At 48.2% G+C, this 17,933-nt stretch overlaps 1 protein-coding gene across 2 annotated transcripts in view; it reads right to left on the bottom strand.

Annotated features, from left to right (window-relative positions):
* The window catches only part of PLD3 (phospholipase D family member 3), a 62,802-nt gene that overhangs the window by 5,340 nt on the left and 39,529 nt on the right, over window positions 1-17,933 (bottom strand). For both annotated transcript variants that reach the window (XM_075323654.1, XM_075323653.1), the window contains exons 6-10: window positions 6,052-6,172; window positions 5,780-5,907; window positions 5,389-5,589; window positions 5,163-5,302; window positions 2,473-2,638 (exon numbers count right to left, since the gene is read on the bottom strand). In XM_075323654.1, the coding sequence (XP_075179769.1) occupies window positions 2,473-2,638; window positions 5,163-5,302; window positions 5,389-5,589; window positions 5,780-5,907; window positions 6,052-6,172 (756 nt within the window). The remainder of the gene's footprint in view (window positions 1-2,472; window positions 2,639-5,162; window positions 5,303-5,388; window positions 5,590-5,779; window positions 5,908-6,051; window positions 6,173-17,933) is intronic.

Genomic DNA, 17,933 nt, shown 5'->3' with positions numbered 1-17,933 from the left:
ACCTTCTATCACCACAGCTCCGATGAGTTTCCGGTGATTTGTGACGTGCCGGTAGCTCCAGTGTTTCATAGAGCGGGCCTGAGGTCACAACTCAGTACAAGTCTATGAGAGCCTCCTTTTGGCCCTCATAGACTTGTGACGAAACGTCTGACTTCTGGCCAGTCAGAAGTTACAGATGGCGCCACGGGACCAGAGCGGTGTTGATAAAAGGTGAAGACGCTGGAGGGTGAGTATGGGACAGGGGGCTTACATTTAAAGCGCTACTCCGGCACTGAAATAAAGAAACATAAATGCTGGAGTGGTGATTTAAAGAAAACCTATAAAAAAATGGTGGATGCACCTTTTTTTTTACTTAAATTGGGCAGCCCCAGGTTGGTAATTTTTCTACATCTAGTAACAAAACTGCTCATATTTAAGAAAAAGATCACCCCTCTGCGGCTCTGCACTGTTTAATTAAATAATAAGTGTACCCTAAAATTCATAATAGGTACTCTTTAATGCCCACAGTTATCTCTTCCCATACACCTGTGAGCAAAATACCCTCCTCCTATGCCTCCTGAACTCCAAATGAATAAGATTTCTATTACGAGTGCTCGGGAAATCAATACAGCACACGCTTGGTGGTGTACTGAAAGTTTCTGCTTTATTATATCATGTGACCAGTTTATATAGTACCCGAAACAAAGAAATAACTCCTCTGAACTTTCACCAATAAGAGCAGTAGGGGCGTGAACGGAAATGTGAAACCTCCCTCCCATCAGTGTTAGCGGAGTTCTATGACATCATTCAGTTATATGACAAGATGGATTCTTTAAGAATATAATGGATTCTACTCTCTTACACACCAGAAAGTTCAGCCGAGAGCTTCTGTGTTGTCATTATCTGCCTGGAGAGAAAGGAGACCCTCATACTAATGATAGCTGGCCCATCCTACCTACTCGAGTGTAATGGGCATAGGGGCCTTTAACCCCTTCAGCCCCGGGGCAGTTTCCGTTTTTGCGTTTTTGTTTTTTGCTCCCCTTCTTCCGAGAGCCGTAACTTTTTTATTTTTCCGTCAATCTTGCCATACGAGGGCTTGTTTTTTGCGGGACGAGTTGTACTTTTAAATGAAACCATAAGTGTTACCATATGGTGTACTGGAAAACAGCAAAAAAATTCCAAATGCGGAAAAATTGCAAAAAAAAGTGTGATGGCACAATAGTTTTTGGGATGTTTTATTCACGGTGTTCACTATATGGTAAAACTGATGTGTGGGTATGATGCCTGAGGTCGGTGCGAGTTTGTAGACACCAAACATGTATAGGTTTACTTGTAGCTAAGGGGTTAAAAAAAATTCACAAGTTTGTCTAATAAAAGTGGCGCACGTTTTGCGCCATTTTCCGAAACACGTAGCGTTCTTATTTTTTGGGATCTATGGTTCAGTGACGGCTTAATTTTTGCGTCTCGAGCTGACGTTTATAATGGTACCATTTTTGCGCAGATGCTACGTTTTGATCGCCTGTTATTGCATTTTGCGTAAAACTTGCGGCGACCAAAAAACGTAATTTTGGCGTTTGGAATTTTTTTGCCACTACGCCGTTTACCAATCAGATTAATTGATTTTCTATTTTGATAGATCGGGCAATTCTGAATGCGGCGATACCAAATATGTGTATATTTATTTATTTTTTAACCCTTTAATTTTCAATGGGGGGAAAGGGGGGTGATTTGAACTTTTAGGTTTTTTGTTTTTTATTTTTTTTTACTTTTTTTTAATTTTACTAGTCCCCCTAGGGGGCTCTAGCGATCAGCAATCCGATCGCTATTATCTATCTGCTGATCACAGCTATACAGTTGTAAACAGCAGATTCAGTCACTTTGTTTTTCCCTCTGCTCTCGGCCGAGGGAAAACGAAAGTGAAACATCATAGCTGCAGGTGTCATCACATGACCCTGTGCTACGATGGCAACCACCGATAGTCACGTGATAACGCACGTGACTTCCGGTGGGGGCGGCGGTAAGTAAAAAACATGGCCGCGCGCATTTAGATCTTGCTGCCAGACTTTGGCAGCAAGATTTAAGGGGTTAATGGCCGCGGGTGGAAGCGATTCCACCCGCGGCTAGCAGGCACACATGTCAGCTGTTGGAAACAGATGAGAATGTGTGCCGACCGCGGCCGCCTGCCCGCGGTAGGGGGCGGGGCTTAACAGGACACGCTCCATGACGGATATATCCGTCCATGGTCGTGAAGGGGTTTAAAGACCCCAAACATAGATGAAAATCAACCAAATCTGCCCATATGAAATGTTTATGAGGGTCTCCTGATTGTTTCTCCAATAGATGCTGGGGTCATAACCTATACTTTTATTCTCTGGAAGATAAGCTGCCCCCAGGGGTGTGTGTCTACTGTCCCCATGAAAACCCATAAATGCTGATCAGACACGAGCATTCGGGGGTCCGGCAGTCGTGTATGGAGGTGATCCGTAGACTTACCACCTCTATGTTAAAGTGGGACTTGTTATTCTGCAGAGCGTCCAGGGAGGTCAGGAAGGGGAACATATTTGGTTTGGAATTTGCCCAGCAGCTGATTAACAGACGGACGGTCACGTGTCGCTCGTAAACGGCTTTCCTCAGATGATTATCAATGACCGGCCAGTACCTTAAAAAATAAGGAAGCAGGAGATGAAGTAACGCAAACTGAAAAGAGGTCATGAAAGTGGAAGAGAGGAGACGGCCGTCCGGGCAGAATAACTTCTTACAATTACAAGAAATACACAGAGGACGTTCCTCCCTTCAGCACGCTGCGGTCACTGACTCCCTCCATCACACTGCGGTGGCCGCCAACACATGAGAGGCTTAAATAAATAGCTATAATAAGAAGAATGTATTTTCTTTATCAAATGGTGTTGAAACACAGTGAGGGCAATAAAAGAGGGTTTTATTTCCCTTATTGGCAAATTTATTGAAAGGCATTCATTATAAGCCCTACTCTGAGAATAATCCCTCATAAAGATGAGCAAAAAAAATAAAAAAAATTACATGGCCCAGATTGAATATTCATTTAGGGACTCCACGGCTTCCGGATCAGGGCAAGGTAAAGTGCCTCAGCACCTCTTACAATGACTAGACCCCGCCATGCCATGACATCACAGGGCCTTAGTAACTTGTCCTCATGTCATGTCATCACAGGGGCCTAGTAACTTGTCCTCATGTCATGACATCACAGGGGCCTAGTAACTTGTCCTCATGTCATGACATCACAGGGGCCTAGTAACTTGTCCTCATGTCATGACATCACAGGGGCCTAGTAACTTGTCCTCATGTCATGACATCACAGGGGCCTAGTAACTTGTCCTCATGTCATGACATCACAGGGGCCTAGTAACTTGGCCTCATGTCATGTCATCACAGGGCCTTAGTAACTTGTCCTCATGTCATGTCATCACAGGGCCTTAGTAATTTGTCCTCATGTCATGTCATCACAGGGCCTTAGTAACTTGTCCTCATGTCATGTCATCACAGGGGCCTAGTAACTTGTCCTCATGTCATGTCATCACAGGGGCCTAGTAACTTGGCCTCATGTCATGACATCACAGGGGCTTAGTAACTTGGCCTCATGTCATGTCATCACAGGGCCTTAGTAACTTGTCCTCATGTCATGTCATCACAGGGCCTTAGTAATTTGTCCTCATGTCATGTCATCACAGGGCCTTAGTAACTTGTCCTCATGTCATGACATCACAAAGGACCGGCACTCCAAATCTTCTGAAATATTTTTGTAGTTTATTCCATCATAATATACAGGCGTAAATACGCGTTTCGGCTAATAGTGAGCCTTTTTCACATCTAGATGTGAAAAAGGCTCACTATTAGCCGAAACGCGTATTTACGCCTGTATATTATGATGGAATAAACTACAAAAATATTTCAGAAGATTTGGAGTGCAGGTCCTTTGTATTAATTATACTGTGGATGCCTTCCTTGGACACGTGCACCTTGAAGGATTGTGTGCCGCCTGGAACTTCTGTTTCTGTCATGACATCACAGGGCCTTAGTAACTTGTCCTCATGTCATGTCATCACAGGGGCCTAGTAACTTGTCCTCATGTCATGTCATCACAGGGGCCTAGTAACTTGTCCTCATGTCATGTCATCACAGGGCCTTAGTAACTTGTCCTCATGTCATGTCATCACAGGGGCCTAGTAACTTGTCCTCATGTCATGTCATCACAGGGGCCTAGTAACTTGTCCTCATGTCATGTCATCACAGGGCCTTACTAACTTGTCCTCATGTCATGTCATCACAGGGGCCTAGTAACTTGTCCTCATGTCATGACATCACAGGGGCCTAGTAACTTGTCCTCATGTCATGACATCACAGGGGCTTAGTAACTTGTCCTCATGTCATGTCATCACAGGGCCTTAGTAACTTGTCCTCATGTCATGACATCACAAGGACCTAGTAGCTTGGCCTCCTGTCATGACATGACAAGGACCTAGTAAGTTGGCCTCATGTCATGACATCACAGGGGCCTGGTAAATCACAAGAGGTATCCAGGATACTGACATTTGAGTACGGCCAAGAAAATTCACTGCCAGGGTTCAGCTGCCAGAGAGTACTGAAAGGAATGGCGGAGCAGGGTAGGTGAGTCTTTTTCCTCATCTCTAGTGCCTCGGTATTGGCGAGTTATATGAGTCTGTGACCGAGGTTTGGTTCCTTTTGTCTTTTCCATTCTGGGACCAGACAAAAAGAAGTAATGTCCAAAACGGAGGCATAGCACAACTGATAGAAACAGAAGCAGAGGGACCCCTGACTGATTACTATGGAGTCCATCTGGGTTTTGGTTTGGGTCAGTTTTATAAGCAGAAAAAAAAACCAAAAAAAAACAAACAACACCTTTTCTGCATAATGCACTCCATAACAGAACCCAGATGAACCCAATAATAATCAATGGTCCCAGTCCACGGCCGATGCATACGATTTTCATGCAATCACTGCCCTAAGCCCCTAGGAATGCCAGCTGGGCACGGCACTGTGCTGAACCTACAAAGCTTTCAATATAATATTGGTATAGGAGCCATAGACTGAGCCATTGTCAGTAAAGTCACAGCCAGGGCCATTGTGCATCACATTCAAGCCTTCTCTTATATGCATCACTTACTTTGCCACCAATTATATATTACCTCCGTGGTTTAGAAAACTCCTCGGTGGGTGTATAATCCATGACGGAGATATACACATACTTCTTGGCGTCATCTATAATGCTCACGATGGAGTCTATATCGTCTGTTCTACCCTTCGCAGACAGTGGTGGAGGTGAGCTCTAATGAAGAGTTAAGTGAGTTATCAGGTGGATGATGAACGCACATGGTCAGGTAAACCTCATGTGAAAAGTAATGCCGCACTTACAGACAGGTACACGTGGGATTCGGTGTTGTTTAGAGACACTTCCAATGGAGTCTCCTTGTTATAAGTGGTGGAAAACGTGTCCGGCCATGGACACGGAATAGTAGCGTTGGCTTCACCAAGGACCCAATAAGCTTCAAAAATTTTCTCCAAATCTTGGGCAAGACAAGAACAGTTGTAGACGGTGGTCCCCAATTCTTTAACCTGTCAGTAACAGTTGGTAATAATTAAAAATCTGTCCACAAACATTGGATACAAGTTGGCTGACTCAGTTGACTTGTACATGGCAGATGCATATGAATAGAAAAATCAGGCATGATGCGTTTCAGCATGTCTGATCCTTGTTTCATCACCAATGAGAACAACCCATGAATATACAGTATTAGTAAATTACCTGTGTTAATGATCTCCAGTCCATATTGGCACTACCAATATATATGTGTTTGCCATCCACTACCCAGAACTTAGTGTGCAGCACGCCATTCGTCAAGTGTGGCAGGTCTACCACCCGAACCTCAGCTCCTGGGGCCAGACAAGAGTAAGAGATTGAAGGTAGATAGTCAGTGTAATGTGCTGCAATGTGGCTATTAAATATGAATACACGCTTTATCCATTGCAATTTTTTAGGTCCCTCTCAATATTGTCATGCTAAGGCTAGGCTCTTACCGCTGGCTCTCAGCGCATTAATGTCCGCGTCTTTGGTTGGAGATCCGGACGGGTTGACCGCGACTCTTAGTGTGATACCTCGCTGCTTTAATTTGATCATTTCTTGTAGAATTAGTTCCCCCTGTAAGAAAAAAACTCTTTGCTTTGTGGAATGTTTTAATTATCAAGTGAAAATAAAATTATATATATAATTAACTTGGCATTGTGACATTTGGACTGTAGATTAGCCTGGAAGTGTGAAATGCACTGCAGCATACCGTATTTTTCGGACTATAAGACGCACCGGACTATAAGACGCACCCTGGTTTTAGAGGAGGAAAATAGGAAAGAAGGGAATTTTGTTTACTTACCGTAAATTCCTTTTCTTCTAGCTCCAATTGGGAGACCCAGACAATTGGGTGTATAGCTATGCCTCCGGAGGCCACACAAAGTATTACACTAAAAGTGTAAAGCCCCTCCCCTTCAGCCTATACACCCCCCGTGCTGCCACGGGCTCATCAGTTTTGGTGCAAAAGCCCGAAGGAGGAAAAAATTATAAACTGGTTTAAAGTAAATTCAATCCGAAGGAATATCGGAGAACTGAAACCATTTAACATGAACAACATGTGTATACAAAAACAGGGGCGGGTGCTGGGTCTCCCAATTGGAGCTAGAAGAAAAGGAATTTACGGTAAGTAAACAAAATTCCCTTCTTTGTCGCTCCTTATTGGGAGACCCAGACAATTGGGACGTCCAAAAGCAGTCCCTGGGTGGGTAAATAATACCTCATAATAGAGCCGTAACGGCTCCGTCCTACAGGTGGGCAACTGCCGCCTGAAGGACTCGCCTACCTAGGCTGGCATCTGCCGAAGCATAGGTATGCACCTGATAGTGTTTCGTGAAAGTGTGAAGGCTCGACCAGGTAGCTGCCTGACACACCTGCTGAGCCGTAGCCTGGTGTCGCAAGGCCCAGGACGCTCCCACGGCCCTGGTAGAATGGGCCTTCAGTCCTGAGGGAACCGGAAGCCCCGAGGAACGGTAAGCTTCGAGAATTGGTTCCTTGATCCACCGAGCCAGGGTTGACTTGGAAGCTTGTGTCCCTTTACGCTGGCCAGCGACAAGGACAAAGAGTGCATCCGAGCGGCGCAGGGGCGCCGTACGAGAAATGTAGAGTCTGAGTGCTCTCACCAGATCTAACAAGTGCAAATCCTTTTCACATTGGTGAACTGGATGAGGACAAAACGAGGGTAAGGAGATGTCCTGATTGAGATGAAAAGTGGGCAAGGCAAATGGGCAGGGAGAAAATCCCTGAGCAGAGCACCACGACAGGAATATTTTCCACGTCCTGTGGTAGATCTTGGCGGACGTTGGTTTCCTAGCCTGTCTCATAGTGGCAATGACCTCTTGAGATAATCCTGAAGACGCTAGGATCCAGGACTCAATGGCCACACAGTCAGGTTGAGGGCCGCAGAATTCAGATGGAAAAACGGCCCTTGAGACAGCAAATCTGGTCGGTCTGGCAGTGCCCACGGTTCGCCGACCGTGAGATGCCACAGATCCGGGTACCACGACCTCCTCGGCCAGTCTGGAGCGACGAGGATGACGCGGCGGCAGTCGGCCCTGATCTTGCGTAACACTCTGGGCAACAGTGCCAGAGGAGGAAACACATAAGGAAGCCGAAACTGCGACCAATCCTGAACTAAGGCGTCAGCCGCCAGAGCTCTGTGATCTTGAGATCGAGCCATGAATGTTGGGACCTTGTTGTTGTGCCGTGACGCCATTAGGTCGACGTCCGGCATCCCCCAGCGGCAACAGATCTCCTGAAACACGTCCGGGTGAAGGGACCATTCCCCTGCGTCCATGCCCTGGCGACTGAGAAAGTCTGCTTCCCAGTTTTCTACGCCCGGGATGTGAACTGCGGATATGGTGGATGCTGTGGCTTCCACCCACAGCAGAATCCGCCGGACTTCCTGGAAGGCTTGCCGACTGCGTGTCCCACCTTGGTGGTTGATGTAAGCCACCGCTGTGGAGTTGTCCGACTGAATTCGGATCTGCTTGCCTTCCAGCCACTGCTGGAACGCTTTTAGGGCAAGATACACTGCCCTGATCTCCAGAACATTGATCTGAAGTGAGGACTCTTGCTGAGTCCACGTACCCTGAGCCCTGTGGTGGAGAAAAACTGCTCCCCACCCTGACAGACTCGCGTCCGTCGTGACCACCGCCCAGGATGGGGGTAGGAAGGATTTCCCCTTCGATAATGAGGTGGGAAGAAGCCACCACCGAAGGGAAGCTTTGGTTGCCTGAGAGAGGGAGATGTTCCTGTCTAGGGACGTCGGCATCCTGTCCCACTTGCGTAGGATGTCTCATTGAAGTGGACGCAGGTGAAACTGCGCGAAAGGGACTGCTTCCATTGCTGCCACCATCTTCCCCAGGAAGTGCATGAGGCGCCTCAAGGGGTGTGACCGACCTTGAAGGAGAGATTGCACCCCTGTCTGTAGTGAACGCTGTTTGTCCAGCGGAAGCTTCACTATCGCTGGAAGAGTATGAAACTCCATGCCAAGATATGTCAGCGATTGGACCGGTGTCAGATTTGACTTTGGAAAATTGATGATCCACCCGAAACTCTGGAGAATCTCCAGAGTAACGTTGATGCTGTGTTGGCATGCCTCTTGAGAGGGTGCCTTGACCAGCAGATCGTCTAAGTAAGGTATCACTGAGTGACCCTGAGAGTGGAGGACCGCAACTACTGTAGCCATGACCTTGGTGAAAACCCTTGGGGCTGTCGCCAGGCCGAACGGCAGTGCCGCGAACTGAAGGTGTTCGTCTCCTATGGCGAAGCGCAAGAAGCGCTGATGCTCTGGAGCAATTGGTACGTGGAGATAAGCATCCTTGATATCGATCGATGCTAGGAAATCTCCTTGGGACATTGAGGCGATGACGGAGCGGAGGGATTCCATCCGGAACCGCCTGGTCCTTACGTGTTTGTTGAGCAGTTTTAGGTCCAAAACAGGACGGAAGGACCCGTCCTTCTTTGGAACCACAAACAGGTTGGAGTAGAAACCGTGACCCTGTTGCTGAAGAGGAACCGGGACCACCACTCCTTCTGCCTTCAGAATGCCCACCGCCTGCAGAAGAGCCTTGGCTCGCTCGGGAGGCGGAGATGTTCTGAAGAATCGAGTCGGAGGACGAGAGCTGAACTCTATCCTGTAACCGTGAGACAAAATGTCTCTCACCCAACGGTCTTTTACTTGTGGCAGCCAGGTGTCGCAAAAGCGGGAGAGCCTGCCACCGACCGAGGATGCGGTGTGAGGAGGCCGTAAGTCATGAGGAAGCCGCCTTAGTAGCGGCACCTCCGGCGGTCTTTTTAGGGCGTGATTTAGACCGCCATGCGTCGGAGTTCCTCTGATCCTTCTGCGGCCTTTTGGACGAGGAGAATTGGGACCTGCCCACACCCCGAAAGGACCGAAACCTCGACTGTCCCCTCCTCTGTTGGGGTGTTTTTGGTTTGGCCTGGGGTAAGGATGTTTCCTTTCCCTTGGATTGTTTGATGATTTCATCCAATCTCTCACCAAACAAACGGTCGCCAGAAAATGGCAATCCAGTTAAGCACTTTTTGGAAGCCGAATCTGCCTTCCATTCCCGCAGCCACAAGGCCCTGCGTATTGCCACCGAATTGTCGGCTGCAACCGCCGTACGGCTCGCAGAGTCCAGGACAGCATTAATAGCGTAGGACGCAAATGCCGACGTTTGAGAGGTTATGGACGCCACCTGCGGCGCAGACGTACGTGTGAGTGCGTCAATTTGCGCCTGACCAGCTGAGATAGCTTGGAGTGCCCATACGGCTGCGAATGCTGGAGCAAAAGACGCGCCGATAGCTTCATAGATGGATTTCAACCAGAGCTCCATCTGTCTGTCAGTGGCATCCTTGAGTGAAGCTCCATCTTCCACTGCAACTATGGATCTAGCCGCAAGTCTGGAGATTGGAAGATCCACCTTGGGACACTGAGTCCAGCCCTTGACCACGTCAGGGGGGAAAGGGTAACGTGTATCCTTAAGGCGCTTGGAAAAACGCTTATCTGGACAAGCTCGGTGTTTCTGGACTGCCTCTCTGAAGTCAGAGTGGTCCAGAAACATACTCGGTGTACGCTTGGGAAACCTGAAACGGAATTTCTCCTGCTGAGAAGCTGACTCCTCCACTGGAGGAGCTGAGGGAGAAATATCCAACATTTCATTGATGGACGCAATAAGATCATTCACTATGGCGTCCCCATCAGGAGTATCAAGGTTGAGAGCGGCTTCAGGATCAGAATCCTGATCAGCTACCTCCGCTTCATCATACAGAGAGTTCTCTCGCTGAGACCCTGAACATTGTGATGATGTCGAGGGGATATCATAGCGAGCTCGCTTAATCGGTCTGGGGCTGCGGTCCGTGTCAGAGACCTCACCCTGGGATCCATGAGACACCCCGGGAGGACATTGCTGTTTCAACTGAGGGGGACCAGGGGGCAATGATTCCACAGTGCCCCTGGCTTGAGATGCCGGCCTGGACTGCAAGGCTTCTAATATCTTAGCCATAGTCTCAGAAAGTCTTTCAGTAAAAACTGCAAACTCCGTCCCTGTCACCTGGACAGTGTTAACAGGTGGTTCTCCCTGGGCCGCCCTTAGCAGAGGCTCCGGCTGAGAAAGTGCCACAGGGGCCGAGCATTGCACACAATGAGGGTCAGTGGAACCTGCTGGCAGTATAGCCGTACATGCTGCACATGCAGCATAGTAAGTCTGTGCTTTGGCACCCTTGCTATTTGTGGATGACATGCTGTTGTCTCCTCTGAGCAATACAGGAGGGTATATAGACAAAAATCAACAGTGCACCATACAGTGTAAAGTATAGTCTATAATCATATGATCTATAAGTACACTTCTGCACTAGTGGGGCCAGCACCACAGGTGCTGCTTACCGCCTGCGCAAAGCGGTTGTGTGGGCACCAGAAATCCTGCCTGGGTCTCCCTGAGCTTGTCTCTCCTCTCCAGCGTTAGCAGAGCTGAGAGGAATGGCTGCCGGCGTCCTGAGGAGAGGAGGGAGCCGTGGGCGTGACCCAGAAAAGTGCGGGAACTGGTGCCCCACTGTGCAGAGTGAGGGGGGTGGAGTATGCAAAGCATGCTCCAGCCCTCAGTGCTGCCGTCCTGTACAGCGTCCCGCCCTTCCCCTGATTGGCAGGGCTGGGGGCGGGAAGAAAACGAGACTAGGCCGCAAAAGCCGGGGACTCGAGTTATAAGCGCGGCCGCCGTATAAGCGAGGTCGGCGCGGAAGTCCCCGGCGCACTAACAGTTCCAGCCGCGCCGCAGTGATAACCATGGCAGCGGCGGTCAGCGCGGCAGTCCCCCTACACGAACACACTCAGCGACGCTGAAGTGTGTAATGGCACAAACGCAGTCAGCGCTGCTGTCCCCGGTGCACTAGCACACCCAGCAATGCTGGAGTGTTGCTGTGCGCGGTACCCACGGGGACACAGAGTACCTCAAAGTAGCAGGGCCATGTCCCTGAACGATACTCGGCTCCTATCCAGCATGGTCCTCAGGAGCTGTGGATGGAGCACGGTCTCCTGTGCCTGGAGACCGAAAGGATCCCACTTCACCCAGAGCCCTAATTGAGGGATGGGGAAGGAAAGCAGCATGTGGGCTCCAGCCTCCGTACCCGCAATGGATACCTCAACCTTAACAACACCGCCGACAAGAGTGGGGTGAGAAGGGAGCATGCTGGGGGCCCTGTTATGGGCCCTCTTTTCTTCCATCCGACATAGTCAGCAGCTGCTGCTGACTAAGCTGTGGAGCTATGCGTGCATGTCTGACCTCCTTCGCACAAAGCATAAAAACTGATGAGCCCGTGGCAGCACGGGGGGTGTATAGGCTGAAGGGGAGGGGCTTTACACTTTTAGTGTAATACTTTGTGTGGCCTCCGGAGGCATAGCTATACACCCAATTGTCTGGGTCTCCCAATAAGGAGCGACAAAGAAATAAAACTTTAAGCAAAAAAATGTGGTCATGACACACTGTTATGGGGTGAGGATCTGCTGCTGACACTGTTATGGGGGTAATGTCCCCAAATTCTCTACTAAGGTACCCCATCCTGGTAATGATCCTCCTGCCTTGTATATGATCCTGCTATAAACCCCCATCCTGCTCATATACCCCCATCCTGCTTATATACCAGCATCCTGCTCATATTCCCCCATCCTGTTTATATACCCCCATCCTGCTCATATTCCCCCATCCTGTTTATATACCCCCATCCATCCTGCTCATATTCCCCCATCCTGTTTATATACCCCCATCCTGCTCATATACTCCCATCCTGCTCATATACTCCCATCCTGTTCATATACCCCCCATCCATCCTGCTCATATACCCCCATCCTGTTCATATACCCCCATCCTGTTCATATACCCCCCATCCATCCTGCTCATATACTCCCATCCTGCTCATATACCCCCATCCTGTTCATATACTCCCATCCTGTTCATATACCCCCATCCTGTTCATATACTCCCATCCTGTTCATATACCCCCATCCTGCTCATATACTCCCATCCTCTTCATATACCCCCATCCTGTTCATATACCCCCATCCTGTTCATATACCCCCATCCTGTTCATATACTTCCATCCTGTTCATATACCCCCCATCCCTCCTGCTCATATACCCCCATCCTGCCATATGCCCCCATCGTGCTCATATACCATCCTGGTATATGGCCTGTATCCTATAGCACAGAGAAAAAAAAACAAACGTTTATACTCACCTTGATGACGTGCGGGGGCAGTGAATACAGCCGCACATGATCACTCCAGGCTGTAATTGCCAGAGGTGATCATGCGGGCCGGCTCTTTACTATGCGCGCGTCTCCGCTCGTCCTCCCGCCCACCTGTCAGCGCCAGCTTCTGCGCTGAGAAATGGGCGGGAGGATGGGCGTGCATATGTAATGAGCGGGCACACGTGGTCACAACAGGCTGCTACTGCCTGCTCGTGCCCCCGATGACCCGCTCCACCGCAGCACCTCATTCCCCGCAGCCACAGTCAGACCATAAGACGCACCCCCAACTTTCCCCCAACATTTGGGGGGAAAAAAGTGCGTCTTATGGTCCGAAAAATACGGTATATACTTGTACTGTATATATATATATATATATATATATATATATATATATATATATATATATATACACATATATATATACAGTGCCTACAAGTAGTCTTCAACCCCCTGCAGATTTAGCAGGTTTGATAAGGTGCAAATAAGTTAGAGCCTGCAAACTTCAAACAAGAGCAGGATTTATTAACAGATGCATAAATCTTACAAACCAACAAGTTATGTTGCTCAGTTAAATTTTAATAAATTTTCAACATAAAAGTGTGGGTCAATTATTATTCAACCCCTAGGTTTAATATTTTGTGGAATAACCCTTGTTTGCAATTACAGCTAATAATCGTCTTTTATAAGACCTGATCAGGCTGGCACAGGTCTCTGGAGTTATCTTGGCCCACTCCTCCATGCAGATCTTCTCCAAGTTATCTAGGTTCTTTGGGTGTCTCATGTGGATTTTAATCTTGAGCTCCTTCCACAAGTTTTCAATTGGGTTAAGGTCAGGAGACTGACTAGGCCACTGCAACACCTTGATTTTTTCCCTCTTGAACCAGGCCTTGGTTTTCTTGGCTGTGTGTTTTGGGTCGTTGTCTTGTTGGAAGATGAAATGACGACCCATCTTAAGATCCTTGATGGAGGTGCGGAGGTTCTTGGCCAAAATCTCCAGGTAGGCCGTGCTATCCATCTTCCCATGGATGCGGACCAGATGGCCAGGCCCCTTGGCTGAGAAACAGCCCCACAGCATGATGCTGCCACCACCATGCTTGACTGTAGGGATGGTATTCTTGGGGTCGTATGCAGTGCCATCCAGTCTCCAAACGTCACGTGTGTGGTTGGCACCAAAGATCTCGATCTTGGTCTCATCAGACCAGAGAACCTTGAACCAGTCTGTCTCAGAGTCCTCCAAGTGATCATGAGCAAACTGTAGACGAGCCTTGACATGATGCTTTGAAAGTAAAGGTACCTTACGGGACGGACCTCTGGAACGGAGACTATTGCGGTGGAGTACGTTACTTATGGTATTGACTAAAACCAATGTCCCCACTGCCATGAGATCTTCCCGGAGCTCCTTCCTTGTTGTCCTTGGGTTAGCCTTGACTCTTCGGACAAGCCTGGCCTCGGCACGGGTGGAAACTTTCAAAGGCTGTCCAGGCCGTGGAAGGCTAACAGTAGTTCCATAAGCCTTCCACTTCCGGATGATGCTCCCAACAGTGGAGACAGGTAGGCCCAACTCCTTGGAAAGGGTTTTGTACCCCTTGCCAGCCTTGTGACCCTCCACGATCTTGTCTCTGATGGCCTTGGAATGCTCCTTTGTCTTTCCCATGTTGACAAAGTATGAGTGCTGTTCACAAGTTTGGGGAGGGTCTTAATTAGTCAGAAAAGGCTGGAAAAAGAGATAATTAATCCAAACATGTGAAGCTCATTGTTCTTTGTGCCTGAAATACTTCTTAATACTTTAGGGGAACCAAACAGAATTCTGGTGGATTGAGGGGTTGAATAATAAATGACCCTCTGAATAAACTTTTCTCAATTTAAAAAAAAAAAGAAATAACATTCTTTTTTGCTGCAGTGCATTTCACACTTCCAGGCTGATCTACAGTCCAAATGTCACAATGCCAAGTTAATTCCGAATGTGTAAACCTGCTAAATCTGTGGGGGGTTGAATACTACTTGTAGGCACTGTATATACATATACACACACACACACACACACACACACAGAATAAATATACAAATATATATATACACACACACACACACACACACACACACATATATATATATATACATACATATATATACGGTATATATATATATATATATATATATATATATATATATATATATATATGTAAAGAACACAAAGTTGAGAGCGTTTTCACTGTGTGACTCAAATCTTGGAACGTCTTAAGGCTTTTCCCCTTTAGGCTATATGAGGACTTTGTAGATTTGATGCAGGAATTTCCTGCACAAAATTTGCACCTTCTGGCAGAAAATCTCACCCAAAAACACCAAAAAATGCATGCGTTTTGGTGCATTTTTGTGCTATGCATTCTTTGTGTGAAGTCAATGGGTGGAAGGGCGAAAAACGCACCAACAATTGACATGCCGCCGTTTTTTCTACACTAAATCTGCAAGCAAAGAAGGGAATTTTGTTACTTACCGTAAATTCCTTTTCTTCTAGCTCTTATTGGGAGACCCAGACGATTGGGGTATAGCTACTGCCCTCCGGAGGCCACACAAAGCACTACACTAAAAAGTGCAAGGCCCCTCCCCTTCTGGCTATACCCCCCCGTGGTATCACGGGTTCTCCAGTTTTAGTGCCAAAGCAAGAAGGAGGAAGCCAATAACTGGTTTAAACAAATTAACTCCGAATAACGTCGGAGAACTGAAAAAACCGTTCAACATGAACAACATGTGTACCCGCAAACAACAAAAAAATCCCGAAGGACAACAGGGCGGGTGCTGGGTCTCCCAATAAGAGCTCTAGAAGAAAAGGAATTTACGGTAAGTAACAAAATTCCCTTCTTCTTCAGCGCTCTATTGGGAGACCCAGACGATTGGGACGTCCAAAAGCTGTCCCTGGGTGGGTAAAGAGATACCTCATGTTAGAGCTGCAAAACAGCCCTCCCCTACGGGGATGTCACTGCCGCCTGCAGGACTCTTCTACCTAAGCTGGCATCCGCCGAAGCATAGGTATGCACCTGATAATGTTTGGTGAAAGTGTGCAGACTCGACCAGGTAGCTGCCTGGCACACCTGTTGAGCCGAAGCCTGGTGTCGCAAAGCCCAGGACGCACCCACAGCTCTGGTTGAGTGGGCTTTCAGCCCTGAAGGAACCGGAAGCCCAGCAGAACGGTAGGCTTCCAGAATTGGTTCTTTGATCCATCGAGCCAGGGTGGCTTTAGAAGCCTGCGACCCCTTGCGCTGGCCAGCGACAAGGACAAAAAGTGCATCTGAACGGCGGATAGGCGCCGTGCGAGAAATATAGATTCTGAGTGCTCTCACCAGATCTAGCAAACGTAAGTCTTTCTCATACCGGTGAACCGGCTGAGGACAAAAGGAAGGCAAGGATATATCCTGATTAAGATGAAACGAGGATACGACCTTAGGGAGAAACTCCGGAATGGGGCGCAGCACTACCTTGTCCTGGTGGAACACCAGGAAGGGAGCCTTGGATGACAGAGCTGCCAGCTCAGACACACGCCGAAGCGATGTGATCGCTACGAGAAACGCCACTTTCTGTGACAGGCGAGAAAAGGAAACGTCCTTTAGAGGCTCGAAGGGCGGCTTTTGCAGAGCAACTAGTACTCTGTTCAGATCCCATGGATCTAACGGCCGCTTGTACGGGGGCACAATATGACAGACCCCCTGTAGGAACGTGCGCACCTTAGGAAGACGTGCTAGACGCTTCTGAAAAGAAGGGAATTTTGTTTACTTACCGTAAATTCCTTTTCTTCTAGCTCCAATTGGGAGACCCAGACAGTGTGACAGTGGTGTATAGCTACTGCCTCTGGAGGCCGCACAAAGAACTACACTTAAAAGTGTAAGGCCCCTCCCCTTCTGGCTATACACCCTCCCGTAGGAGTACGGATTCCTCAGTTTTAGTACCAAAGCAAGGAGGAGGAAAGCCAATAACAGTTTCAAAAACAAATTCAATCCGATAACAAGATCGGAGAACTTAAGAAACAACATGAACAACATGTGCACCCGAAAAACGAAACCCTAAGAACAAATAGGGCGGGTGCTGGGTCTCCCAATTGGAGCTAGAAGAAAAGGAATTTACGGTAAGTAAACAAAATTCCCTTCTTCTTTTTCGCTCCTAATTGGGAGACCCAGACAGTGGGACGTCCAAAAGCAGTCCCTGGGTGGGTAAAAAGATACCACATGAACGGGCTGTCAGACAGCCCTTTCCTACAGGTGGGCCACCGCCGCCTGAAGGACCTGTCTACCTAGGCTGGCATCTGCCGAAGCGTAGGTATGCACTTGATAGTGTTTGGTAAACGTGTGCAGACTCGACCAGGTAGCCGCCTGGCACACCTGCTGAGCCGTAGCCTGATGCCGCAATGCCCAGGACGCACCAACGGCTCTGGTAGAATGGGCCTTCAGTCCAGATGGAATCGGAAGCCCAGCAGAACGGTATGTGTGAAGAATTGGTTCCTTGATCCACCGCGCCAGGGTGGATTTGGAAGCTTGCGATCCCTTATGCTGACCAGCGACTAGGACAAAGAGCGCATCAGAACGGCGTAGAGACGCCGTGCGAGAAATGTAAATCCTGAGTGCTCTCACCAGGTCCAACAGATGTAAACCTTTTTCAAATTGGTGAACTGGATGCGGACACAAAGATGGCAAAGTGATATCCTGATTGAGATGAAAGGAAGAAACCACCTTGGGAGAAAACTCTGGAATTGGACGCAGTACTACCTTGTCTTGGTGAAACACCAGGAAGGGAGATTTGCAAGATAACGCCGCTAGCTCGGACACTCTTCGAAGAGACGTGACCGCCACAAGAAAAACTACTTTTTGTGAAAGCCGAGAAAGGGAAACCTCTTTCAGAGGCTCGAAAGGCGGCTTCTGGAGAGCAATGAGAACCTTGTTCAGATCCCAGGGTTCCAATGGCCGTCTGTAAGGAGGAACGATATGACAAACTCCTTGGAGAAACGTGCGTACTTTAGAAAGTCGTGCCAAGCGCTTCTGAAAGAATACGGATAGCGCGGAGACTTGACCCTTAAGAGAGCTAAGCGACAAACCTTTTTCCAACCC

This window comes from Anomaloglossus baeobatrachus, chromosome 9 (genome assembly GCF_048569485.1).
Source record: "Anomaloglossus baeobatrachus isolate aAnoBae1 chromosome 9, aAnoBae1.hap1, whole genome shotgun sequence".
Lineage (NCBI taxonomy): Eukaryota > Metazoa > Chordata > Amphibia > Anura > Aromobatidae > Anomaloglossus > Anomaloglossus baeobatrachus.
The sequence above is the reverse complement of the archived record's forward strand: the minus strand, read 5'-3'. Positions and strand labels throughout refer to the sequence as shown.